Source organism: Hemicordylus capensis, chromosome 11 (genome assembly GCF_027244095.1).
Source record: "Hemicordylus capensis ecotype Gifberg chromosome 11, rHemCap1.1.pri, whole genome shotgun sequence".
Lineage (NCBI taxonomy): Eukaryota > Metazoa > Chordata > Lepidosauria > Squamata > Cordylidae > Hemicordylus > Hemicordylus capensis.
Genome location: NC_069667.1, coordinates 8,808,071 through 8,835,829, shown reverse-complemented (window position 1 = coordinate 8,835,829; position 27,759 = coordinate 8,808,071). Strand labels below are relative to the sequence as shown.

The window sequence follows — 27,759 nt, the reverse complement described above, 5'->3', positions numbered from 1 at the left end:
AAAGGCAGTTAAGCTAGCGAAATAATAATCTCCCCAGTACAGAGGAGATGACGAGGCAGTGAGGTTTCCTCAGAGGTGTACCCACTGAAACTATTGATAGGATTGTTAGAAAGCCCATCCCTCTCTTCCGCGCACCTGCATACTCTGACTTTCATCACAACCAGCCTTGCATACAGAAGGCAAACCCCACATTGTCACACCCAGGAAGAACCATCAGGCACAATGAATTCCATGCAGGCCCACCCGGACAATTCTAGACAGCACAGCATGACAACAGGAATGTGCCCCCAAGGCATGTTTTGGGATATAAGTATCCCCAGTTCCATGACCCAGTGTGCTCCCCTGTGCCTCTCACTCAGGGCTCTAACCCACACTACAACAAGGGCTCCCTTGTGCTTTACACTTGGGACTCCATCAGATACTCTCTACAATCTTCGTGCTCTCCCGTCCTATGCACTGGAGACTCCAAGGATCCCAGCAAGCAATCTTCATGCTCCCTCATATGCTATACTTGGGACCCCACTGAGCATCCCAAATGCTCTCTTGCAACCCACCACAAAGAGCTTGATATCACTATCTGGATCGGTCCTTGTGCCAATCCATCCAGCGTGCCTCACACCTATAGGAAGCTGGACCCATGGAGAAGCCATTTTGTGGGCATCCCTCCTTATATTAACTTCTACACCCCTCCTGCTTCCCGTCACGCTGAGGAGTGAGATTCTGCAGCCCAGAAATCTTGTCATCTAGATCAGGTGAATATAAGCCTTGGCCACTCCTTGGGTCTCAAACCGATTTCTGCTCCCCTTTCTTAAATCCAACCCCATCTCTCTATCTCAAGCCTTCTTTCTCTTCCCTGCCTGGTAAACTTAACACAATTAGACCTTAAGCTAAAATGCCTCATTGAAGTTAGTTTAATTAGAAACGTACTTTATTGCTCTTTAAGTTAAAAATGCCTCATTGTAGTTAAACTGCTTAGCAAATTTTTATTGATCTAATCACACAATTCCCTTCCTGTACCCCCCTTATTTCAGCGGTTAGAGTGCTGGACTAGGACCGGGGAGACCCGAGTTCAAATCCCCATTCAGCCACAAGACTTGTTGGGTGACTCTGGGACAGTCACTTCTCTCTCAGCCTAACCTACTTCACAGGGTTGTTGTGAGGAGAAACTCAAGTATGTAGTACACCACTCTGGGCTCCTTGGAGGAAGAGCAGGATATAAATGTAAAAATAATCAAATAATAATAATAACTATATCCTGGTCTCAAATCCAGTCATTTCTTGAGTCCAAACATTTGCACAAATTAAAACTGGGGGAGCTGACCCCTTTAACAGCTAATTCCTCACATAGCCTGGACATTTGGGGTGCCAACCAATCACCCCTGGGCCAGTTCCATTAAAGGTTCCTATGAGCATGGAAGAGGAGAGAACATGGAAACAGATCCAAGATTACAGGCAGGCAGTCTTTCCCAGCCCTGCAATGGAGATGCAAGGAAGTAAACCTGAGACCTTCTGCATGCAAAGCAGTTGCCCTACAACTGAGCTACGGCCCTATCCTTTAAGGCAGGGATCCTCAACGTTGGGCCCCCAGATGTTCTTGGACTTCAATTCCCATAATCCCCAGACAAAGGCCACTGGGCCTGGGGATTATGGGAGTTGGTCCAAGAACATCTGGGGGCCCAACGTTGAGGATCCCTGCTTTAAGGGGAATATCTTACAGCAGAGAATGCTCACATGTAATCACCCATCCAAATACAAATTAGGGCAGACCTTGCTCAGCAAAAGGTTAATTCCTGCTTGCTACCACTAGACCAGCTCTCCTCCTCTATACACTGATCTCCCATCCAGAACTGCTTAGCTTCAGCAAGGTGGCCATATCATAAGAACATAAGAAGTTTCTTTATACCAAGTCAGACCCTTGGTCATCTAGCCCAGTGTTGTCTACACAGGCTGGCAGTGGCTTCTCTTAGGTTACAGACAGGAGTCTCTTTCAGCCCTGTCTGGAGATGCCAGGGAGGGAACTTGGGAACTTCTGTATGTAAGCATGCAGATGCTCTTCCCAGAGTGGCCCCATCCTCAAAGGGAAATGACTTTTACATGTAAACCAGGGCAGACCCTGCTCAGCAAAGGGGACATTTCAAGCTTATCCATGCTTGCTACCATAAGATCTGCTCTCCCTGCCCATTGTGTGCCATGCTCTGGAACCCATTTTTAGACCACACTCCGGAACCCATGCTCCTGTGCAGCCTCCCCCCTCCCCGGTGATCCAGTCCTCATAAGGTTCCCTCAACAAAGCCATTTTGGGAAGTCAGGGGGCTTCCTGTGAAGGAAGAGAGAGTTGTGTGAATTCTGAATTCACCTGAGCCATCTCACTGTGAGCCTATATCTGTACGGATTTCCTGGTCAAGCACTGTCCCTATCCACATTTATCTCAATTATTTGGTTTCCATTCCGTACACAGAGCAGCTACACAGAGGAGTCATTTCAGATTTATACTCCGGGCTAAGAAGCTCTGTAAACGTGTTTCTCAATAATCTGACGACCACAGAAGGCAATTTCTTCCAGTGTATATCTTTCTCCATGACTTATTCTGTAGAAAGGGGAGCTACATAAAAGCAGCTCATTTTAAGCAGAGAATGAATGGGGTGCGTGGACTGTAGTAAAATCAGGAAGATAAGCCTCTGAGGAGAAATTCACTCATGGAAGGAAATGGCAATAAAGATTCCCCAAAGCAAGTGGCCTAGACAGGCCAGAATTAACTTTGGTATTGGCAGGCACCCACTTGCCATTGGACAATTGATTATTTGTCGTTGAACCAAGGTATCTCTGAATTAAATTTTTATGCTTGGGATTCTGGCCAAAGTTCTGAAGGACTTGCTACACATTTCAATAGGGTTTATGGTGACATCTTTACACCTTAAGAAAGTCAATGTTTTTCAACCAAACTATTAAGGGCAATAACAACAACAACAAATATTTATATACCGCGTTTCAACAAACATTTCCAAAGTGGTTTACATAGAGAAATAACAAATAAATTAATAAGATGGATCCCTGCCCCCAAACGGCTCATAATTTAAAAAGAAACATAAGACAGACACCAGCAACAGTCACTGGAGGTATTGTGCTGGGGGTGGATCTCCCCCTGCTAAATAAAGAGAATCACCACATTAAAAATGTGCCTCTTTGCCCAGTTAGCAGGGGTTAGTAAAATCCAAAACAGAGCCAAACCAGGGGACTGAGCAACAAAATGGCAAATGAGGTTCAACGTAAGCAAGAGTAAGTGATGCATAATGGGACAAAACCCGCCAGCTTCCCATAGATGCTGCTGGAGTCTAAGGTATCAGTGACTGACAACAAAAGGGATCTTGGCACTGTGGTGGATGGCCCCTGGTTCAAGTGTTATATGTATTAACTTTGTCCACCCCATGCATGATTTTAGACCTCTATCATGTCTCCCCTCGGTCACCTTTTTTCTAAACTAAAAAGCCCCAAATGCTGTATCCTAGCCTAATAAGGAAGGTGCGCCAGGCCCCTGATAAACTTGGTTGCCCTTTTCTGCACCTTTTCCAGTTCTACAATGTCATCTTCAAGTTATGGTGACCAGAACTGAATGCAGAACTCCAAATGTGGCCACACCATAGATTTGTATAAGGGTATTATAATATTAGCATTTTTATGTTCAACCCCCTTCCTAATGGTCCCCAGCATAGAATTGGCCTTTTTCACAGCTGCCGCACATTGAGTCGACACTTTCAACGAGCTAACCACTATGACCCCAAGATCCTTCTCCTGGTCAGTCACTGACAGCTCAGTTACCGTCAACATATATGTCATGTTGGGGTTGGGTTTTTTTTTGCCCCAATACGCAGAACTTTACACTTGCTAACATTTGCCATTTTGTTGCTTACTCCCCTAGTTTGCAGAGATCCTTTTGGAGCTCCTCGCAATCTCTTGAATGGAGATTACAGTCTCCATCCGTAAACAAGCTATATGCTTTAATAGGCAGCATACATGTGCCCTATTCTGTATTTTGGAAGAATATCCATTCAAGGTGTGCATGTAACAAATGGGGAAACTCAGTGATACTTCTCCTTATTCCTCCTCTTTCCCACTGTCTTGTAACAATCTGCAGGTTTGAATCCAAAAGGACCATGTGCACATGGGGTTCATAGGAACATACATAGGAAGCTGACTTATACTGACTTATTCTGACTTGTACTGAGTCAGATCATTGGTTCATCTAGTTCAGTCTCATCACTGATGGGCAGCACCTCTCCAAGATTTCTGGCAGGAGCCTCTCCCAGATCTACCTGGAGATGCTGCCAGGGATTGAACCCGGGACCATCTGCAGGAAAAGCAGATGCTCCTCGTAAGAACATAAGAACAGCCCTGCTGGATCAGGCCCAAGGAAGCCCATCTAGTCCAGCATCCTGTTTCACACAGTGGCCCACCAGATGCCTCTGAGAAGCCCACAGGCAGTAGTTGAGGGCATGCCCTCTCTCCTGCTGTTACTCCCCTGCAACTGGTACTCAGAGGCATTCTGCCTTTGAGGCTGGAGGTGCCCTATAGCCCTCCGACTAGTAGCCGTTGATGGACCTCTCCTCCATGAAGTGATCCAAACTCAGTTATTCCACTGAGCTATGATCCCATCCCCTAAGGGCAATATGTTACAGCAGACAGCACTTAACATATATTCACCTATCCAAATGCAAGCCAAGATGGACCCTGCTTAGCAGAGGAGAGAATTCATGCTCACTACCTCAAGACCAGCTCTCCTCCTCTATGGCTCTTGGAGTGAGTTTTGTATCTCACTCTTCAATTAATATGTGCTTTTAATGGAGTGACAAGTACCACCAGTTTCCTTCTCTAGTAGATTATATTCTCAAAAGTTCATCACATACTTTGCAGAATGGGTGAGACCAATCTTGGGCCAGTAATCTCTGGGTAATTTTTTACACAAATCAATACAAATTGTAGGCAAGTTGATTAGAGAGGAGCAAATTTAAGAGAACGCCTTCTTGTTAATCAACCTCACTGCCTCTCAAGGTCATCCAGGGAGGTCCGGTTGTGGTTGCCATCAGCTCAATTGGTGGCAACTTGAAATGGAGCCTTCTATCGAGTCGTCCTGGGACTCTGGATCCCGCTTCCTAATGAAATTAGAGTTTCCCCTTCTCTGAATGTTTTTAAGAAGGAACTAAAAACATGCTTTTGGTTTACAGTTTTAAAGTTTTGGTTTTTAGAGTTTTTATTGTATTTTAAATTGTTTTAATTATGTTAATGTTTTAATGGCTTTTATATTTGTGAACAGCCCAGGGACATTTTGTATAGGGCGGTATATAAATGCACTAAATAAATAACAAAGATATAAAAGATTTATTAGGGGAAAGTAGTACTCAAATCAGCAACGAAATGGGTTTGAAAGCCCTTTAAAAAGTGTGCTTGGGTTTAGGCAATTAATATTCGTTTTACCTTTCCTCCTATAATGAAATCAAGAGCAGTCAGTCAGTCTTTTCTAATTAAAGGCAGTCAATATTAGAATTATTTTTCATTTCAAAGTACAGAGGATACATCTCGAACCAACAGAATAGAACACTCAGAATATCTGAAGGGTACAGTCCACATCCCATTGATGTCAAGAGCAAAGCTTCCATGAGGCTTGACTACACCCAACAATTTTTAGGAAGATGGTTTCTGCCTTTGAATCGTTCCTGTCTGAATCATATCAAATGTAATGTTTAGACAATGCATTTAAGGAGATGGAGCTATAGCTCAGTGGTGGAGCATCTGCTTAGCATGCAAAAGGTCTGAGGATCAATCTCTGACATCTCTAGGAGCCTTTCCAGACTGTGCTTTCAGCTCTTGGTGTATCCGATGAGCGAAGCCACTTCAGATGAGACTCACAGCAATAGGGAAGCAGCCCTTCTTCTCTCTTCTCAGAGTTTTCTTTTGTGTATGCTCACACAGCTTGCTTCCAGGTTTTGCTTGTGGCCAATGGCTTCCTAGAGGAGGTGGGACACCATGCCGCCTAATTGGTTCATGGATCAGACTGCCTATTAGCCATCAGCCTTGGCTTTTGCCATAAGAACAGCCTTGCTGGAGGCCCATCTAGTCCAGCATCCTGTTTTGCACAGTGGCCCACCAGATGCCGCTGGAAGCCACAGGCAGGAGTTGAGGGCATGCCCTCTCTCCTGCTGTTACTCGCTCCTCTGCAAATGGTACTCAGAAGCATCCTGCCTTTGAGGCTGGAGGTGGCCTTTAGCCCTCCATGACACACACACACACACACACACTCTCTCTCTCTCTCTCTCTCTCTCTCTCTCTCTCTCTCTCTCTCTCTCTCTCTCTCACTCACACACACACACACACACACACACACACACACACACACACACACACACTCCCCCAATCATGTTTCAGCCTTCCTGCAGCATCACCTCTGCTTTTGCAGCCCCCTTCCCAGCTTGGATTGCATGCTCATTTTCTGTAAGGAAAGCCCTCTGCAAACCCGCTTTCCCCTCTCCCCGCCCCCAGATGTTCACCCTCCAAAAACTTTCAACAAGCAAAAAGGTAGCTATGCTGCCTGAAAACAGGTTTTCCCATTCTTTGCCTCTGGGTTGAAGGCAAGGCAGCTTCCTAGTGCATTTGGCTTTCTCTTATCATGTTAATGTGAAAACTTTACATCAGTGCCTCACTGCAGCCCCTCCAGTTTATCCAGAAAACTCTGCTAAAATACAGGATTTTGTAAAACTCGGACATAAATTGGGATGAGGTGGAACTCGGAAGGGAAAGCCCAAATTCTGTCCGAAGCGCTCCCAAAGATCTCACATGGACTTCAGGGTAAATCTGGCTGATGTGCAAATGCACACACTCCCTTCCGGTGGAGGTTTGAGGTAAAAACCCTGTCTGGAAATGTTCCAGGTAGGGCTGACAAAAATCCCTGCCTTAGATCCTGGAGTGCCTGTCAGAGTAGGCAGTACTGAGCTAGATGGACCACTTGTCCGACTCAGTAGTTGTCTGCTTTTTACTTTTCTTTAACAATTTCCAGAGAAATAGCTGTGTGAGTCTGTTGCACCAAATACAAAGAGCTTAAAGAGTGATGGAGCATATGGTCCACTACATCAGATTCATTAGGCTGCAACTGATGAATTAGACTGAAGTCTATGAAAGCTATTGCTGTGTGGGTAACCTTGCTGGTATTCAAGGTACCCTCATGTTTTGTTATGAATGGATAATACATCATCACAGCTGGCATAGTGGCATGGATAAGAGAGCTTGGCTGTCAAGCCTACTATTAGAAGTTCACATCTCTCTGGATAACTTTAATTAGAACAAGCACAGTGCGGCCGCTAGTAGGGTGTTGAGGGTTGGATGTGAGAAAGCTGGGTTTAAATACCTACTCAAGAATTAAGCCCATAGAGTGACCTCTGGCATCAAATTAATTTTCAATTTAATGCACCTCACAGGGTTTTGTGAGGATAAAAAGCTGCTCTGCTTCCTTTGATAGTTGCATTATCCTCATTCTATTCTGCTCTTCCACTTCTCTGCTCCCATACTTTCTTCTGAAAATCACTGCTTCTTCCAGCCTGGAGAGAAAGCCTTCCTTGCAAAGCACAGGATTGTATTTTGTACGTCAGAGATAAAGCCTCCTCCTGCAAGGATGACCCATGGTATTGCAGTGCCTCAGGTGAAGCATCAAATGTTGCCTTGCCCCACTTTCCAGGCAGGGGCCAGCCCCCTTTCAAAACTGACCTCTGCAAGATTTGAGAAGTGGAAAGGACAAGGAAGAGGGAAGGTTGCCAGCAGCTTCTTTTTCCCTCCTTGTGTCTTTTACAAGCAGGGTGGAAGAGATGCTTCTTAGAAAGCCTGCAAGGGTCAGGTTGGTCCCGAGGAGCTGGCTCCAACGGTAGCAGCGGAGTACACCTTGCTGTTTGGTTGCCACCCCAATAATCTGCTGCTTGAGGTGACTGCTTCACCTAGCCTTATTGGAGGATTGCCCCTGGTCTCCTCCATAAACCAAGAAGTGCTTGTGACAACTAGAGTTGACATTACACACATTAGAATGATAAACAGTCTCTGTTGCATTTGTTTGTTTTTAAAGCCAAATCTACTCTAATCATCTTGGGTAGGATTAATTAACAAGAAAATGTAATTTTACCTGTTGAGCAGTCAGAACCTGTCCACTTGGGGTCACAGTTACACACTCCAGTGTCCAGCAGAAAGGTGCCATGCCCTGAGCATTGTTCTTGGCAGACAGGAAGGGAGGTCTCACAGTTGACTCCTCCCCATCCCATAGAGCAATGGCACTCCCCTTGAACACAAACTCCATGTCCAGAACACATAGGATCTAAACAGTCCGCTGGAGAGGAAGGAGGAGAAGAAAATAAGCATTCTAAGAAGAAAATGGATAAATAACAGAACACATGCATTTGCGGTAATCTACCATGATGATGTGGATAAATGGAGCTGGCCCTTCTACACAGCGGGTCAGTTCAGACCACATATCAAACCAGACATCACTGCAACCATAGTTTAGAACCAAAACATGCAGCGGTACCTCATTAGCCACAGCAGTTCTGTTCCCGCATATTACCATGGGTAACGAAACTGTGGATAATAAGGCATTGAGTCTATGGGATCATGGAATTTAGGTTCCCAGACTAAAAAACCAAAACCAAAACAAAACAACAACAAAAACTCAAAGCACCAGAAAAGTGCGAAAACTGGCCAAATAAATTGCCCCACTGTGTTCCACAGGTCTTTGGGAGCCCAAGGATGCCCACCCTCAAGTCCCAAAGTCCCTGAAATTCCATGAAAAATCATGTTGTTGTTTTTTAAAAAAAACAAATGAGCCATAAAATGGCTCTCCTCCATAAAATGGCAGCCAGAAATGACCTCCGGGGTCATTTCTGGCCACCTTCGACCCATGGATGTGTAGAATTAACCCTTTTCCTGCCAGTTCATCCCCACCCCCACCCCGGATGCTGAAGTCAGGTGTTAATTACCCAACTGTGGATATGCAAAACAACAGATGCTGGATCCGTGTATAGCGAGGTACAACTGTATCTTGAACTTTCAAAAGCCAACTAATTACACTGCTCTTATCACCTTATCCAAGATCTGCAAGTACCCCTCTCATTTATAAGCTACTAATTTACAGTTCTCAATCTGTTAATATGTATAAACAGTGTTTTCCACCCAACATTTTTACTGAATATCATATATGACCAAATATTGCTGATGTCTAGCAAATACCATTTTTACAGCAATTAATAAATTAATATTTTTTAAAATCACCTTTGTCACATAAACAAAGCCCAATAAGACTTTAGTTAACTTAAATCTTTTGTTAACTACAATATCACAGATCACACACAGATATCCTGGCATCCACTAGCTCTAGGACAACCCTGTTATACACTGACAAAATCAGCATCTATCAACTCAGATTTCCAACTGAGTTTATTTTATAGATTTCATTCCATTTCTGAAATGTCATAAACCATTTATAGATCTGTTTATGTTGAGCTTTCTTTAGATAAAGACACTAAGTGAATTCATCAGCTATTGTCAATAAGCTCCTTCAATCTCCTACCATTAGGGTATGTCCAATTGATCTATGCAATTACCACTGTTGTAATCTCCATGTAACAGAGATGCAGCCTTTCAATTAACAAAGACGTTTCCAACCAGTGGCTGTTGCTGCTGTCTGCTTTGTGTTTCTTTTTAGATTGTGAGCACTTTGAGGACAGGGAACCTTTTCCTTATTATTCTCTCTCTATGTACACTGTGTTGAGAGCTTTTATTGAAAAGCGATATATAAATATTTAAGATCGAACATCCCTGAAAATGACCCTTCCTGTCATATTTCTTAGTATGTTCTCTTCGTATCCCTCACCAGTCTTATTTCTTTCTGAGCGTTGGCCTCTATGATACTGCCCCTACAAATTTAGGGTACTTGCCTGTATTCATCCTTGGGGATCCATTCTTCTTTCAGCTCATCTCTCAGCTTTTTGTGCAGCCACATTGGCTTTTTAACCTACTGTATTTACCTGAATCCAAGACTAGGATTTTTCCAAGTTCTTTCATGTTAGAAATCAGAGGAGTCATCTTAAATTCAGAGTCCTCTTCTTTTTAGGTAATTAGGCTATAACCTGTATTTAACCATCTTAGTGGAATTTGTGATTGCACCTTTAGGAACTCCCATGCAGCTCCTTAACTACTTGAATATTTAGCACTTCCGAGACAGAAACCCAAAGAATGAACAGGGCACGGACCTTCCTCACAGATCTCTCCTTTGTATCCGGGGACACAGATGCAGATTCCCATGATGCAAGTGCCATGGCCGAAACAAGTGGGGTCAATGCACTGCTCTTCTGGAACATCACACTCAGGTCCTTTCCATCCATTCCGACACACACAATGGCCCTTCTCATATTCCCCATTTCCACTGCAGAGCACCGGGCAGGAATCTGAAGACAATAAACAACTCACTGTTTATGGCTCCATAAGAGTGCAAAGATCTCTTCAGTCATGACATCCGGTGGACGTTTTAAAGCCACTTATCTTGTCGTGCACAAATCCAAGTGCCAGCATTACGACCTTTTTGCCACCCTTCAAAATTACTAGAGTACTGTGATAGATGAGTCAGCTGGGGTGGTCAGTACCATCTGGGGACAAATTCTCACTGTGGTTTTTGACAAGTTCCATCCACATGCCTAGAAATGGATAGCCCTGCAGTACTTTCAGCTCTAAATGTGTTCCCATGCTTTCTTTGTCCTGACCATCAGGCTGCAAAAGCCAAATTGGCAATGGAGTGTTAAAAGCTTTAAAAGCACAAAAACTACTGCAAAATTTTAATCAGTGTTGTCAGGGGAATAGAAATGTTCTCCAAAGATTACTGCATGGTGAGGGTACAACAATTTGTCCATCGCTACCTTATTCCTGACCCTATCTCTTTCCTCTGTGCAAAAAAGACTGCAGTTTTACCTTAATTGTTTCAATGTCAGGATAAAAGAAGGGTGATAACACAGAGAAAGCTGTAAGTGCAACAATGCTATCACCCACCTTCCATCCCTAGAAGGGTAGCCATTGCAAAATATCCCTATTAGCATTTGTCCCCTGAGACGCTACCAATGGCCATAGGAACATAGAAGCCGCCATATACTCAGACCATGGGTCCATCTAGCTCAGTAGTGTCTACACAGACTGGCAGCGGCTTCTCCAAGGTTGCAGGCAGGAATATCTCTCAGCTCTATCTTGGAGATGCTGCCAGGCAGGGAGGGAACTTGGAACCTTCTGCATGCAAGCAGGCAGGTGCTCTTCCCAGAGCGGCCCCATCCCCTCAGGGGAATCTCTTACAGGGCTCACACATGTAAGTCGCCCATTCAAATGATATCAAGGTGGACCATGCTTAGCAAAGGGGACAATTCATGCTTGCTACCAGAAGATCAGCTCTCCTTGCCCAAAATTTGTGGGTCTGACTTTTGGACTAGAGGTACAGTAAACAGCAGTTACACCCTTCTTCTTCAAAAGGGAAGCTCTACCTCGTGCACAATCCGGGCCAAGGAATCCTGGGAAACAGTGGCAGTGGCCAGAGATGCATTCTCCATTCCCATTGCAGTTAGTGGAGCAGTCATCCATAACTTCTGTGTAAACAAAGATATGGCAAAGGAGGTCAAACAAACCACTTCTGAACCGAGAAGAGACCGTCAGCACAATCATTTGCAGGGCGCTCCTCCAGCTTCAGAGGAGAGCAGCGGCACAACAAATCATGGTATTCACAGGCAGCTGGGAATAAACTATCTGTCCAAGCAACTAATACTTACTATTCTACTTATTTAACATATTCCTATAACGCCCCAAACCCACGTCTTATTAGGATATAAGGTCAGAATAAGAAGTGGTGCTTCATTTCGAAAGCTACTACAGTGTGGGTGGAAGGGGCTACCCTGAACATGCCTACACAGTTTGCCATCACTGAAAGTCCCTGAAGTGCCGATGTATTTGTCGAGCCACAATTCAGTACACTTCACACGACTCGTTGCTATTTCCGTCACTCCTCATTAGGAATAGGTTGGGTGGAATGTAGTTGCAGCCCCTGTAGATTTTATCCGCATTTGTAGGTTTCTTTGATATTTCTGCTTTTAAGTAAAGCTGTCCAGTGATGGCGGGGATGAAACCTGCATTGGAGATTTACTGTCTGACCGGTCAGGTCACTTCACAGATAATGTAAGTTTTGCTCTACTGCTGCGCAGATTCACCGGGAAATTTTGATCAACAATTAATTAGATAATTAGAGATAGCGTTAAATATTAATGTATAGTGAACGGTTAACGCAATGGTTTATTTGCTATTGAGGTGCATGGTTAGAGGGGTATTATGTATGACTAGTATTTTGAAGCCCGTTATAATAACGGGCGCTAGCCTTTTCCTCTCCCCCTTTTTTTTTTAAAGTATTGCCGCCGCCGTTGCCGCCGAAGTCCCACCCTCCCTCCCTCCCTCCCAACTTCCGAAACCACCTTACCCCGGCACGTGACAGTTGAGGAAAGGAAGAGCTCAATTGAAGAGGGAAAGAGGAGCTCGCAAGCAGTGCTCCTCCCTCTACAAAGCCTCTTTCCGAACTGGCGCTTGGGGCGGAAAGGACGCCTCTTGCGTCCTTTCCGCCTAAAGCGCCAGTTCGGGCAGAGCCTTTGTAGAGGGAGGAGCACTGCTTGCGAGCTCCTCTTTCCCTCTTCAATTGAGCTCTTCCTTTCCTCAACTGTCACGGGCCGGGGTAAGGTGGTTTCGGAAGTTGGGAGGGAGGGTGGGACTTCGGCGGCGGCAGCATTTTCGTCTCCCTGGGCCGGTCTGGACCCCCGCCGCCATTCCCCCTCCTGCCACCCACCATGGCCCGTGTCTCCGGCCGGGCCAGCCACCCAGGGCTCTGGCGGGCCCGCCACCCGCCGCGGCCCGCGGCTCTGGCCGGGCCCTCCGCTGCCCGGGCCCATTCCTGTCTTCCTGGGGCGGCTCTTTCTGGCCACCCAAGATGTTTGGTGGCTCCTGGCGCTCGGTCCTTTGCCGCCGCTAATGGCCGAGGCGGTGGCTCTGCCGCCGCCTCAGCCAGTCTCTCCCTCCTCCGCAGTCCCGGCTTCTTCGGGGCGGCCGTTTGTGGCCGCCCAACATGGCCGCCGGGTGCTGGCGGTCGTGTCTCTCTTGGACTGTTCTGAGCATGCTCAGAACAGTTGAGGCACGAACGCACGCTTGGTGTCCGTCCACGGACGGACACCAAGCGTTTTATTAGAGAGGATGCATATTGTGTCGATACTGGTCCAGGACTGTAATCAAGGAATTGAATTGAGTTGCAGCCCTAACAGTCTTTCTGCCATAGGAAGCTTGGCTGTGTAAAGAGACCTTCACCACACATGCAGAACTCCAGAAGCCCTCTTCAAATGTTCTAAAAGTGACCCTTGGTCACCGTGTACAACAGGGCAAAGCGGGGGGGGGGAGGGAAGTCCCATCCCTGCCACATCAGTCACCCAGAGGTGCTCTTCTCCCTGGACTTCTGGGCAGAAGCCTCCATACCTGCTGTGAGCCCCACAATCCTCTTTAGTCTGCCCTGGGTGGTCGCCGTCCCGCACCGCTGGACCACGCGGCACTGGGCAGTCAAGCAAAATATGTGGTATGGGAATAGGTTAAGTTGCATGTTGAAATGTTTCTACTAATGCAGATTTGCATAAATATACCTGGGCAAAGAGGCACCTTTTAAATGTGGTGATTCTCTTTACTGAGCAGGGGGAGAGTAACCGGCCCTATCCACCTCCAGCACAGGACCTCCAGTGACTGTTGCTGGTGTCTATCTGATGTTTCTTTTTAGATTGTGAGCCCTTTAGGGACAGGGAGCCATCTTATTTATTCATTATTTCTGCATGTAAACTGCTTTGGAAACTTTTGTTGAAAAGCAATTTATAAATATTTCTTGTTGTTATATTCTTGTGAGTTCAGCTGCTGTTTGTGCCCTCAAGAACCCACGTGTTTAAAAATACTGCATGTGTCCCAGTATATGTGTGTGTATATATAAAGGGATGATGCAGCGGTGGGGGCAGGGGGCGGCTCTAAAATTTCCTAGATGAAGCTCTAGGTAATTGAAGCTCAGTATTGTCTACACAGACTGGCAGCGGCTTCTCCAAGGTTACAGGCAGGAATCTCTCTCAGCTTTATCTTGGAGATGCCAGGGAGGGAACTTGGAACCTTCTGCATGCAAGCATCCAGATACTCTTCCCAGAGCAGCCCCATCCCCTAAGGCGAATATCTTACAGCGCTCACACATCTAGTCTCCCATTCAAATGCAATCAGGGCAGACCCTGCTTAGCTAGAGGGACAAGTCATGCTGGCTACCACAAGACCAGCTCTCCTCCCACATTTGGGTGTGGAAAACCACACCCAAATACTTATAGAACTTGACTTGTTCTATATCTTGGCCATCAATTTACCACTTATGCTGCACAAATTTATTCCGGAACACCATTATTTGGGTCTTCAGACAGTTAATTTCTAGTTCTTCCTCTCAGCAGTATGTAGCAAATTTTCAAAGGGCTCTGTGCAAGCCTATCTCTGTAAAGGAGAGAATTGCTATGTCATCTGCATACAGCAGCACTGGAACTTGTGGCTAGCCTCATTTTGGAGGATGGAAATCTGACTCTAATAGAAAGTGAGTCAATGAGTTTATATAAAAAATGAAGAGGAGGGGGGCCAAAATGCAACCCTGTCTCACTCACTGCTGAGCAGGTATCCTCTGTGTTAAATGGCCCTGGGTACTGTATCTCACCATAAGCCTGTTGTTATCATGTAGCATATGTATAAGGGCCAAGAGGCAACGGTCTATGGAAGAGACCTCCAATTCCCTCCATAGTCTGTCCTTAGCTGTCGAATCAAACGCCGCTTTAAAATCTATGAATGCGACAGACAGGGCACCATACGGCCGTGCAAAGTATTTGTCGATAAGATGCTGCAGAATCAAGCACTGATCTACTGTAGAGCTCCCTTCTCTGGACGCTGCCTGTCCTTCGGTAACTATCCCCTCATTGTCCTTGTGAGTTTCATGGCTGAAGGGGGATTTGAACTCGGGTCTTCCCAGGTCTAGTCTAGCACTCACTGGCTCTAATAGTGGAGATATGAACAGGAAGTTTGCAACAACGAATGAGGAAGAAGGGCTCACAGAAGCGACGCCACCCAAAACACCACACTTGCAAATTCACACAGGTTTCAGTTAGTGTTAAAGCAAAACATGTGCAAAGTGCCTGACTATAGAACAGAGGTGTAAACTCTTATTTTGATTCAGCTTTCCAAATATTTAGGAAATGAATAATGCCCTAACCAGCAACTTCTAGCCTTTCATTATGGGGATATAAAATCGGATTTGCCTAGACTGCTTGCACTTTTAATGAGATTCTGTTTTCCAAGAGAGCTGCAGCAAAATTATCTAGTCCAGCAAAAGGGGCTTAGACAAAGTCATGGAGGCCAGGTCTATCAATGGCTTCTAGTCTGGTGGCTATAGGCCTCAGAGGCAAGAAGCCGCTAAATACCAGTTGCAGAGGAGCAACAGCAGGAGAGGGGGCATGCCTTCAACCCCTGTGGGATTCTTGGAGGCGTCTGTTGGGCCACTGTATAAAACAGGATGCTGGACTAGATAGGCCTTCAGCCTGATCTAGCAGGGCTATTCTTATGTTATGTACTTATATTTACAGTTTGAAACTTAGCACATTGTGCCAAAACAAAATTTGCATATTCAAGAGAAAAATGTACTTCCCAAAAGCTAACTCAAAATGGCAGGAAAATCACACATCAGAAACCAATAATATAACACCTTTGTCATGAAGAGGGCAGTCTCAAATTTGGCATTTGAGTTTCCCCCAAAAAACTTTTCAGAACTGAAAACTTAACTTACTACTCACATCTGTAGGCTCAAAGTGCATGAGTCAGCCTGAATAGTCAGTCACACAGGACCGATAACTCAAATATAGTTTTGAAATGTTCCGGCATGAAAATTGCTAAGTGACAATTCCCACACACGAGTTCAACATGCAAGAATTTGGGTAAGAAACTTCTTCCCCTCCACCACAATGAAGTTCTGCCCAAGTTGCTAGTTCTTCAGATCTTGGAGTTTGAGGATCTTTTCCCAAAAACTTCCATACTCCCTGGTGACTCTGCTTTCTGTTTGAGGGAAATTATCATACATGTCAGGTTGCTAAATTCTGTCTAAATAACCGAATGTCCATTAAGCTCTCCGCCACCAGAAAAAGGAGTAAACAAACCAATCTTACCAATTGCTGTTGTTAACATAAGCACTTGCTCGATTTTCTTGCCATCGTTATAAAATGCCATGTGCCAAGCACCTTGATCCATATATTCTATGAAACCTGTTTCTTGCATTGATGTTAAGATCAGATTCCTGGGAGCGTGCTGAGATTCCTCAGAATGTCTGGGTTCCTGCTTAATTAACTGCTTCCCATCCATCAATTTCACGAAGTCAAACTGGAAAAAAATAATGGTAAAAAGAGATCCAATAGAATTTTGTTTTCTCTCTTCAAATGCAGGTGTCTTGCCCTTTTCAGCCTAGAATGAGTTCTAAGTGAAATGTTTAGGATCTTTACAATGTATTTCCCCCGATAGACAGCTACAAGAAACCTGTTTTAGTGTTTCCCGTAAATGTGGTGCCAATGATCTGGCTGGAGTCGAAATGCGGGTGTAATTAGAACAACTTGAACAAGTACTTTAACCAGCTGTCAAGTTGGTGCTCAAAATGTAGGCAATTACACTTAGCCAATGAAATACACCTCTCCGGGGAAACCTCTTGGCCGGTCATCAAATGCAGAGAAGAACGAGGGGGGTTGTGAATGAAGTAACACATGCTCCCATCTTTAAGGGAAAGGCTGCATCTCAGTGGCAGAGCATACACATTGCATAAAGAAGTTTCCAGGTTCCATTCTTACAACCTCCAGTTGTAAGGATTTCAGATAGCAAAGTTTGGGGAAACGTGTCACTGTCAGAGAGCTTGGGAAGCGGATATCCATCAGACTAGAGTATTAGGGTAAATGAACCAATGGTCTGAGTCAGTCTAAGGATGTTCACACACCATGACCAAAGTTTCCACCACGACCTAGTGAAGATTTCAAGATTTCAATACACTTAGAATCTTGGGTGGAGAGCCAGTACTGCAGTGGTGAGCATGAACTGTTCACTCTGCTAAACAGTATTTGTCTTGGTTTGCATTTGGTTGGGTGGCTACACGTGAACACTGTCTGCTGTAAGATATCCCTCCTCAAGTACAGGGCCAGAGCCCAGCGGCAGAGAATCTGCTTACATGGAGAAGATCCCAGGTTGGCTCCTGGCAGCATCTCCAGGTAGGGCTGGGGAAGTCTCCTGCCTAAAACCTTGGAAAGCCACTGCCAGTCAGTGAAGACAATTCTGAGCTAAATGGATCGATGTTCTGACTCAGTATAAGTCAGCTTCCTATGTTCCCAATACTTAATTATTCAGCTCTCATCACACTATGAAAATTATCACCATCATGCCAAGTGGGGTTGCAGGGAAGAAATGAGGGATTGTGTCCCTATCCGGCCCAGTCCAGCCCCTCTCCAGTGGCTGCTGCTAGTATGTCTATTGCATACTCTTTTTAGATTGTAAACCCTTTAGACTGCTTTGATCACTTTTTGTTGAAAAGCACTACACAAATAAACAACAGCAAACAACAATAATAAACTGAGGCTCTAGAAGAGGATACAGAGAGCTCTTTCGTTAACACCATATAAAACTGATGGTGTTCCACATTGTCATAAAGATTGCAGTGTGATATCTTTTCTGTGCATGGTACTCTTACGATTCATAGGCAAAGGAGGACTCTATGAAAGACACAGGCATTGGGGGCTAGGAGAGGTTAGAACAGGAGTGGGCAAAACCAGCCCTCTAGCTTATGTTGTGTAGCCACGTAATGGCGCAGAGGTTGCCGGTTCGAACCCCCGCTGGTATGTTTCCCAGACTATGGGAAACAGCTATATCAGGCAGCAGCGATATAGGAAGATGCTGAAAGGCATCATCTCATACTGCACAGGAGACAGCAATGGCAAACCCCTCCTGTATTCTACCAAAGACAACCACAGGGCTCTGTGGGTGCCAGGAGTCAACAGCGACTCAACAGCACACTTTACCTTTAGCTTTTGTTGTAATACATGTTTTTGCAGAATTGTGGCTGGGGGAAGAAGGGAGTTGTAGTTCAACAACAGCTGAAGGGCCAAGTTTGCCCACCTCTGGGTTAGGAGAAGCTTAATACTGAACATCAAGATTGACTATTGTCTCAATGTGAGATAGCTCTTTAAGAAAGATACCTGTGTATGTGTGGGGGGACTGTTGCGTCTCCCATAAATTCCTAGCAGAGAGTCCTTTGCCAGCGAGATGTTAAATTTCAGGTACATCGGGTGATGGATCATAATCTGGAAACGCCAGAAGAGGCCTGGAGGGATCGTCTGCATGACTTGGTCTCCGATTTCAACTTCCCCCGTGTTTATCGCCTGTCCTTTTTGAAACACTATTTCTCCAGAAACAAAGAAAAATAGTTTGCTGTCATTTATAATGCACGAGAAAAAAGGTCTTCTATTAAATATAGATTAATTTGTTGGGTGGGGAGTCTGCTAGTTACAGATCCATTAACTTGCAAAGGATCTTTGCAACTATTTAAATGATAGGTTGTGAAAATCCATTGACTCAAGGGGAACCACAACTTAGCTCCAAAAATTTAAGTCTGTATGAGTGCCCACAAATCAGACCTGTAACTTCCAGGGGCAGGGTGATGGCCAGTAGCTGGGATGGTCTTTAAAGCTAAGTCTTTAAAAGACTTAGACAAATCTATGGAGAACAAGATCTATTAGCGGCTAATAGTCTGAGGGCTACAGCCTACATCCAGGCTCAGAGGCATGATGCCTCTCAATACCAGGGGAGCAACAGCAGAAGAGAGGGCATGCCCTCACCTCTTGCCTGTGGGATTCCCAGAGGCATCTGGCGGGCCACTGTGGGAAACAGGATGCTGGACTAGATGGGCCTTGGGCTTGATCGAGCAGGGCTGTTGTCATGTTGTTATGCACTCAAACTTTCAGAAGAACAGAAGAAGCATGTATCATTTTGCTTCTGGTGGGCCACTGTGTGAAACAAGATGCTGGACTAGATGGGCCTTGGGCCTGATCCAGCAGGGCTGTTCTTATGTTCTTATTCCCTAGTTTGAAGATTTGAAAACCCCAACTTCACATATATGCTGATGGGGTCTAAGCTGTCAGTGACTGGCCAGGGAGAGATCTTGGGTTCATGGTGGGCAGTTCGTTGAAAGTGTCAACAAGGTGTGTGGCAGCTGTGGAAAAGGCCAATTCCATGCTAGGGATCATTAGGAAGGGAATTGAAAATAAAAACAGTAATATTATAATATCCTTATACAAATCTATGATGCAGCCAGATTTGGAATACTGCATGCAGTTTTGGTAACCATATCTTAAGGAGGACATTGTAGAACTGGAAAAGATGCAGAAGAGGGCAACCAAGATGATCAGGGGCCTAAGGCACCTTCCTTACAAGGTAAGGTTACAACACCTGGGACTTTTTAGTTTAGAAAAAAGACAACTGAGGGGAAACATGATAAGAGGTCTATAAAGCTACGTATGGTATGGAGAGAGAAATTTTTTTCTCCCACTCACATAATACTAGAATCAGGGGTTACACCATGAAACTGATTGCCAAGAAATTTAGGACCGACAAAAGGAAGTACTTTTTCACACAATGCATAATTAGCCTATGGAATTCTCTGTCATAAGATATGGTGACAGCCACAAGCCTGGATGGCTTTAAGATGGGCTTAGATAAATTAATGGAGGACAAGTCTATCAATGCCTACTAATTTGAGGACTATAGGCCACCTCCAGACTAAGAGGCAAGATGTCTCTAAATCCCAGTTGCAAGGGAGCAACAGCAGGAAAGAGGGCATGCACATACCTCTTGCCTGTGGCTTCCCAGAGGCATCTGGTGGGCTTCTGGACTAGGTTGGGCCTTGGCCCTGATCCAGCAGAACAGTTTTTATGTCCTTGCATTTTTGTTGTTGACTCAAACAACTTTTTACAAGGTATTCTAAGTCTAAGTGAAATGCCAAAAAGGTATTTTTGCCGATATCGATGTACAGTAAGTAGAGTCAATTAAAGTGCTTTAGTGCAGTACCTCTAAGGTCAAGGACACAATAATGTGTTCAAAGGTAATGGCAATGTTGGTCAGTGTTGATGGCCTTTAAATGAGATTGTAACTACCTCACTTTTCATGAAAGCTTAAAGTTCTTTTAAGCTGTTCTGCTGGGAGATGAAAAAATATATTGTCGTATCAGATGATATAATGCAGGCATGATATGATGCTATTATGGATTTGGTAGATTCTTGGCAGGAGCGTCCATCACCCACCCTCTAAAAGTAAGTCCTACTGCTTTGGAATTATAAAGTAAAATGCATCACGAGTTACCTATAGCCTGGCTCACACATACAAAAAGCTGCTTGATTCTGTACATAATTCCAACTCTGCATGTAGGATCCTATTAACATACTGCGTACAATGGAAATGCACATGTTCGTTCTTTAGCACTCCCCATGATTGCAATGACAGCTTTCTCAGTGGTGATTCCTCAGGACATTCATTGAGTTATGTGGCTTTAATCATAACAAAACAAACATCAGATAGAAACACATCAATGGGAATCTACTGCATAATTATATACAGCACCCTCTTGGTAGTAGAGGCCACATTCACTGTACCTAAATCCTCTCTAGTACCAACTGCCTAATAAATTATATGTGACTGGCAGATTTTGACCATTACACAAATAATCCAGCTTCAGTCTGACTGGCCCAGAAGCAATTCTGCTAAGGCCGCAGAAGACTGTTTCTGCAAGGATTGCAGAGAGCCAAAACAGGAGAGGAGAGTGCAGGCGTCATCTTTAAACAGCCCAGGAATCTTCCTTCAAAATGGTATCAACATTAGCATGGAAAACACAGTAAGTGATCTCGTACCCTGTTTCCCCCCTTTTAGAGAAACAAAACTTTTTTAAAGATTATGAGAGCTGGACATGTATTTAATATAATAATTTATATTAAAGGTATGTAGTTGTGGATCACCCCACTGAGTACACTGTGGCTTATATTAACGTGGGGGATTGTGAAAGTGAATGTGCATAAGATTGGGTAAGATGTCTGATATCTTAAAGGAGGAAGGAAATGGAGCTGTAGCTCAGTGATAGAACATCTGTGTTGCATGTAGAAGGTGCCAGATTTAATCCCTGGCAGCATCTCCAGAAAGAGGGAGAGCTGGTCTAGTGGTAGCAAGCATGACTTGTCCCCTTAGCTAAGTAGGGTCTGCCCTGGTTGCATATGAATGGGAGACTAGAAGTGTGAGTACTGTAAGATCTTTCCCTCAGGGGATAGAGCCGCTCTGGGAAGAGCATCTAGGTTCCAAGTTCCCTCCCTGGCAGCATCTCCACGATAGGCTGAGAGAGATTCCTGTCTGCAACCTTGGAGAAGCTGCTGCCAGTCTGTGAAGACAATACTGAGCTAGATGGACCAAGGGTCTGACTCAGTAGAAGGCAACTTCCTATGTTCCTATGATCCTGAAACCTTGGAGAAGCCAATGGCAGTCAGTGTACAATACTGAGTGAGATGGACCAATGGCCTGACTCGTTATGAAGCAGGTTCTTATGCTCCCAAACACACAGTGCAGGGGCAGAGCCACCATTGAGCAAAAGGGTTCAAAGAACCCAGGCTGCCAATGAAAAAGGCCACTGGAGCCCCTGTTGCGCATGATGTCACACGCAAAGTGGGGGTGGCCCGATCATCAGAGGGCCCACTGCAGTCGTTCTGATATCATTTCCAGACAGCATTTGCTGCCTGGATGCATTTATTTCCCTTCCTTTCCCTAACTGGAAGAAGAGGAATGGAAATAAACAGTGTCAGCCAGCAAGCGCTGGCTGGAAATGAGTTTGGGAGAGCTTGCTCGGGGCTTTCCAGGGCCCGGGAATGCCCACATGCATGTGACATCAGATGCACGGGGCATCACTGGCAGGGTGGGACATGTGCCTCTGTTCAGCTGGCTCTGCCACGGAGGCAGTGCTAAAGAATGCTGGCTGGAAATGCCTGGCTTTCTCTCTCTCAAATGACAAGTTTTCAGAACAACGACGATGATGCTTATTATTGTCTTGACTTTCCCTCTCTCACCTCAACGCACCTTGTTTACACACACACACACACACACACACACACCTCACACACAGAGAATATTTTAAAATTTATACTTTGTACAAATACATCATCCTTCCTTTTTATGGTACATTATTTTTGTGCATACTGACAGGAGACAGACTTCTCATCACTGATCCCTTATGGCTTCAAGAAATTGAAAATCTCAACTGTGAAGCACCAATTATCTTTCCAGGGAAGCGCCCATGTGCTGATCCTCACTGATTCCTGAAACAATCAATCTCATTACGCTTCCCTGGTGAATACCAGCCATCAATAGGATGTCTGAATTTTTAATCATAGTACAATCTATTAAAAACACTAACTCATAAACCCACGCCAGAGTGCTCTAAAAAATGTCGCCTTACAGAAACCAGCTCTATTAGTGTGCAACCTCTGACTATCATTCCCAATTTTCATTAATATATAAAGATTTCAACAACCAAGTGTTCACAATTTATCTGACACAAATATTGTTGAGCTGTGACTGTCTGGAATTACAGTTCCACAAAGCAAGAGAGACACTACATTAGAAAGAATGCCTGGTCTTGTGTTATCAAGCACTGATTCTTCTCTTTGCTAAGCAGGTTCTACCTTGGTTTGCATGGGTGGGTAGGTGGGTATAGTCTGGATGGGTGACTACATGTAAACTTTACAGGGCTGTGAAGGAATGAGGCCTGAACCTCCTCCTCTTGTACATAAATACAGGTGTATGTTTTGAATATGTATTTGCTTACTCTCTAGGTAACCCCTGCTGACTGAGCAAAGAGACACCTTTGAGAGTGGTGATTCTTTTATACTTAGCAGGGGGAGAGCAATTGGCCTTGTCCAACCCCAGCACAGAATCCTTCCAGTGGCTGTTACTGGAATCTGCCTTATGCTTCTTATTAGATTGTGAGCCCTTTGGGGACCAGCTTATTTAGGTGTTGTTTATTTTTCTATGTAAACTGCTTTGGGAACTTTGGTAGAAGAGCAGTGTGTAAATATTCATAGCAATAGTATGTTCTGTGTTTGTTCATTTTTTAATAACTGTGCAGGGATCAAAAGTTCACAGCTCCTGTTCTACAGTTTGGTTTGGGGGGGAGAAGAGTAGTACTGGTTAAAATTTGGAGGAAAGAGAGAGTTTGATTTGATTGGATATGCTTTAAAATAATAGAGGGAGTGGGTTGTTCTGATTGGTGAGTGTAGAGAAATTGGAGGGGGGAACAAGAATAAAAAGGGACTAGCCTGCAGCAGAGAATTAGTGCAAGTTCCAGCTGGAGTGGAAGCTGCAGTCTTGGAGATCCAGGAGAGAAGAGCTGAGAAGAGCTGCTGAAATTAGAGCTGAGGAATCACTGGGGGAGTTGAGCTGAAACTTTTTGGAGAACTGAATCACTCTCAGAGCAGCTGAAGGATCAGTCTGGAAATGAACCACCAGAACAAGACAGACAGAGCAAGACCTGAGGCTGAGAAAGCCAAGCTCACTGCAGAAGCCGACTAGAGATGATTATAGGAAGACTCCTGGTAAGGAGTTAGGACACAGTATTAGTTTGTTTGGATGCGTTAGTTTGGATGCGTTGTGTTTGTGTGTGTGTGTGTGTGTATTTGTTGTTCCTCATGCTCATTTGACTGCTGTTTCTTTGTCCTAAGATTTCCAAACAAACAAACAAAAGAACTAAGGTTAAGAATTGAACAGTTTTAAAGTAAAATATCTCTCTTTTTGAACTGAATGAACTGTAGCCTCTGTCTGTTCTCCCCAACCCATGCTTAGAAGCCTTTGCGTACTACCTAGCTTTGAAGGAAAAAAAGGTTTGGAAGGCTGTTTTAGTAGACACAGCCATAAAAAAATACAAAAGTCTACTTGGTGGCAAGGGTGAAGCTTAAGATCACAGGGCAGGTTGAGACTAGCCGTGATGGGGCAATAGCTCAGTGGAAGAGCAGAAGGTCCCAGGTTCAATCCCTGGCAGCATCTCCAGGTGGGGCTGGATGAGACTACTGCTGAAACCTTGGAGAGCCACTGCCAGTCTGCGTAGACAATACTGAGCTAAATGGAATTAGTATAAGGTAACTCCTTATTTTCCACTTTTATTTGGAACAACTAATGTTCAAATTCAAGCTCTCAGACTGGGTGTTCCAGAAAAGAAAAATCAAATTTTTTTGCCAAGGCATGGTGCTCATCTTGTTTATCCCAGGGCCACAGATGCAATTTGGCAATAAAACACAACTCCCCACCCCCACCCCCAATTATTTGAAAACTCAGCCTAAAGAAAAGCTTCGAGTGGCACAGAAGTCATAGAACTCATAATAAAACTGAAAAACTACAGGAAAACGCACATGCTCAAAAAGGCAAGTAACAACAAGCAAAAGGAATTGGAGCTTATATGCTAGTATTAGAAGCCTGAAAGCCATGATGGTTAAATTAAACTTCCCAGGACTACATTTACCAAGGTAGCATGAATGTGGGAACAGAGGGGTAGTTAATGCTTCCCTGTATCCTCCAGGCCCCTCCAATGATCAGGGGCCTGGAGCACCTTCCTGATGAGCCTAGGCTACAGCATCTGGGGCATTTAGGTTTGGAAAAGAGACAACTACAGGGAGATATGATAGAGATCTATAAACTCATGCATGGAGAAGAGAGAGTGGACAGAGAGAAATTTTACTCCCTTTCTCATAACACTAGAACCAGGGGTCATCCCATGAAACTGAAGGCCAGGAAATGTAGGACCAACAAAAGGAAATACTTTTTCACAAGTGCATCAACCTTTGGAATTATCTGCCACGGGATGTGGTGATGACCTCTAGCGTGTATGGCTTTAAAAGGGGCTTAGCCAAATTCATGGAGGACAGGTCTATCAGTGGCTACTAGTCTGGTGGCTATAAGCTAACTATAGTCTACTACTACTACTACTAAATACCAGTTGCAGGGGAGCAACAGCAGGAGAGAGGGCATGCCCTCACCTCTTGCCTGTGGGCTTCTCAGAGGCATCTGGTGGGCCATTGTGTGAAATAGAATGCTGGACTAGATGGGCCTTGGGCTGATCCAGCAGGGCTGTTCTTATGTTCTTAATTTGCATCTGCAAATGAGTTTTCCTTGCTGTTTTCCTGAGCTTATTTCTGATTTTGTAGCCTGTGTGAGGAAAAGAAGGGGGATTTACAACAGCCTCGAGGAGAGCATGTGAAATGGAGAACACTGCAATTCCTTTGCTCTTGCCCTCTGATTCTTCCATGAACGCTGTTCACCCCAATACAAGCAGTAGGAGGCAATCCTGGTACTTGGGACGCTGTACTACATGCAGCCAGAAGATACAGTTCCATTCAAAGAGCAGAATAGAGGAGGTAATAAAAGAAGGGAAAGGTTTCCTTTTAAAAAGGTCAAGTTCTGCCCCACTGAGTTGAACAAATTCTAGTAAAACAAAAGGCGAACTGATCCAAAGACAAAGAGAGAAGCACCGGAGCAGCTAAAGATATATCGAAATGAAGTTGTATTAGGTGTTTTATATCTGAAGCGGAAAGCTAGCAAGGGAGGCAGCAAGTCCATTAGACAACTAAGGCATAAATGGGGCACTGATGTAAGAGAGGGAAATCATGGAGAAGCAAATGGTTTATATCACTGCAAAAGACATTAGGGAGATACCCTCAGTTGACCCATTGCACATCTCGGGAGCGTTGCAAAACAAAGGTGTATAGAATCCAGAGGAGAGAGTTGTGGTATGCAAGGACAAGACAGTGCAATTGAATCAGGAATATCAGTGGTTTAATGAGAGAGAGATTCTTTACAGAGAGGCAAGTGCAGACTGCTTTTCAGGGCTCTTGCTGCTGGCTGTTTGTTAGCCCCGCCTCTACTCCAGGACTGGAATAAAACTAACTAAAGCACCATTCAAAAGCTGGCCTGGATCAATGAATGGATTAACCAAACAGGTGAAGAGAGGTTAACATACTGATGAACAAGCTTTCCCAAGAAAGAATCAGCATGGCTCCTGCAAAATCTTCCCCAGCAAACCTTGTGGAATTACTTGGAAATGTCAAATATATACCTAGAAGTTTTCCAGGAGCCCCAGGTAGGCAGATTGTTTTTACTGGGGATTGGCAAATGTATCCCATTGGGATTTGGACACAAGCAGTTTGTTAGGTTAAATCAAAGTCAATGCAGCCAAACAGTCAATTCTTGGGATTTTTTTGCACTTGCACAGTCCTGTGAAGTGCATGTTGGCAGCATGTGTCCTACAGCTGTTGCCATGACAACAATGCAATGCTACTTTTTCTCCCCCATTACAGTTTCTTGTGTTAAACCCCCATTACAACTTCTTATGTAATGGCACACCCTTCTCTAATTGGCTGCTGACACTTTTGTTTGTTTTTCTACAACTGTAATGTAAACCCAGAGCTCCATATGGAGGTGCCTGCTTTTGGTAATGTTTCCAAGAGCCAGGAATCTCTTCCCCACACGTTAGGAGTTCTGGCACTCAGCCTAGGCAGAGTGTTCATTTTTATGTCACTGTGACTTGAATGAGCAAGGGGAAATAAGTACATGCTATGTGGAACATAGGCTCTCCTGACTGCGAGGATCAGCTTCTGAATCAGGAATGAACTAAAAGAGCAGGACAACAGCCAGGGAAGGGGGAAAGACCAATTCTTCATGTCTGTCCATGCACATCGTGTGCTTAAACAATTCCACTCTGCTGCAAGTTGAATCAGTATGACAGAAACTCTATTCAGTTTAACTTGGAGACAATAGGCTCATTTGAAAACAGGGTAGAAGACGCCTCCAACTGAAGTTTGGGAGCTTGGTGCACACTGCACTCCTGTTTTCTGATTGTAACAAAACAAGGGGTGTGTATGTGGAGGAGAATGATTGTTTTTGAAGCAGCAGCTGAGTCAAGAGAGCTTTTCCTCCTCTCTTGTTAAAGAGCCGCTGGGTAGGATGGAGCCTTCCAACTCAGCTGCCACCTAACAGACGATCACTCCCCGCCCCCCCTTACAAAGTACTGACACACAATCGGAAAATGTGTGTGCACATCTTCCACACTTGGGTAATAAAATGTGCCTCCTACTCTATTTCCCATCACATGAATGTGCCTTATGACTTGTACCTGTTATGTTTTATCACGACTGGAAAGTGTTAATTCAGAAAGGTTTTGATAGACGGTGACCCACAGGCCTGTGAATCCTAAAGATGTTGGCTCCAATCCGACCGGATGAACCAATGGTCAGGAGGGCCAACATAACACACACACACACACACACACACACACACACACACACACACACACACACACACACACCAGTGCTGGGTCAGATCAGAAATCTGACTTTCCCCAGTATTCCTCAAGTAGCTCACTGGCCATTTCACTTGGTCTGAGAGGAATGCCAGAACTCCACAGAGCTCAGTCGGAGGTTCCAACTGTGGGGGCTGTCGTGTTCAAACTCATTCCAATAATGCGCATCAGAGCGCATATCGGGTCTGATGCAGCCCTAATATCCAGATTTTTGTTGGCATAGG

General features: G+C 44.7%; 1 protein-coding gene across 26 annotated transcripts in view; it reads right to left on the bottom strand.

Annotated features, from left to right (window-relative positions):
* The window catches only part of TENM1 (teneurin transmembrane protein 1), a 1,198,498-nt gene that overhangs the window by 163,658 nt on the left and 1,007,081 nt on the right, over nt 1-27,759 (bottom strand). For 21 of the 26 annotated variants that reach the window (XM_053273541.1, XM_053273531.1, XM_053273550.1 and 18 more), the window contains 5 exons: nt 18,360-18,565; nt 16,299-16,509; nt 11,544-11,645; nt 10,275-10,469; nt 8,156-8,356 (listed from right to left, as the gene is read on the bottom strand). In XM_053273541.1, coding sequence (XP_053129516.1) covers nt 8,156-8,356; nt 10,275-10,469; nt 11,544-11,645; nt 16,299-16,509; nt 18,360-18,565 — 915 coding nt within the window. The remainder of the gene's footprint in view (nt 1-8,155; nt 8,357-10,274; nt 10,470-11,543; nt 11,646-16,298; nt 16,510-18,359; nt 18,566-27,759) is intronic. The other 5 variants (XM_053273549.1, XM_053273552.1, XM_053273554.1 and 2 more) reach the window with 2 other exon arrangements.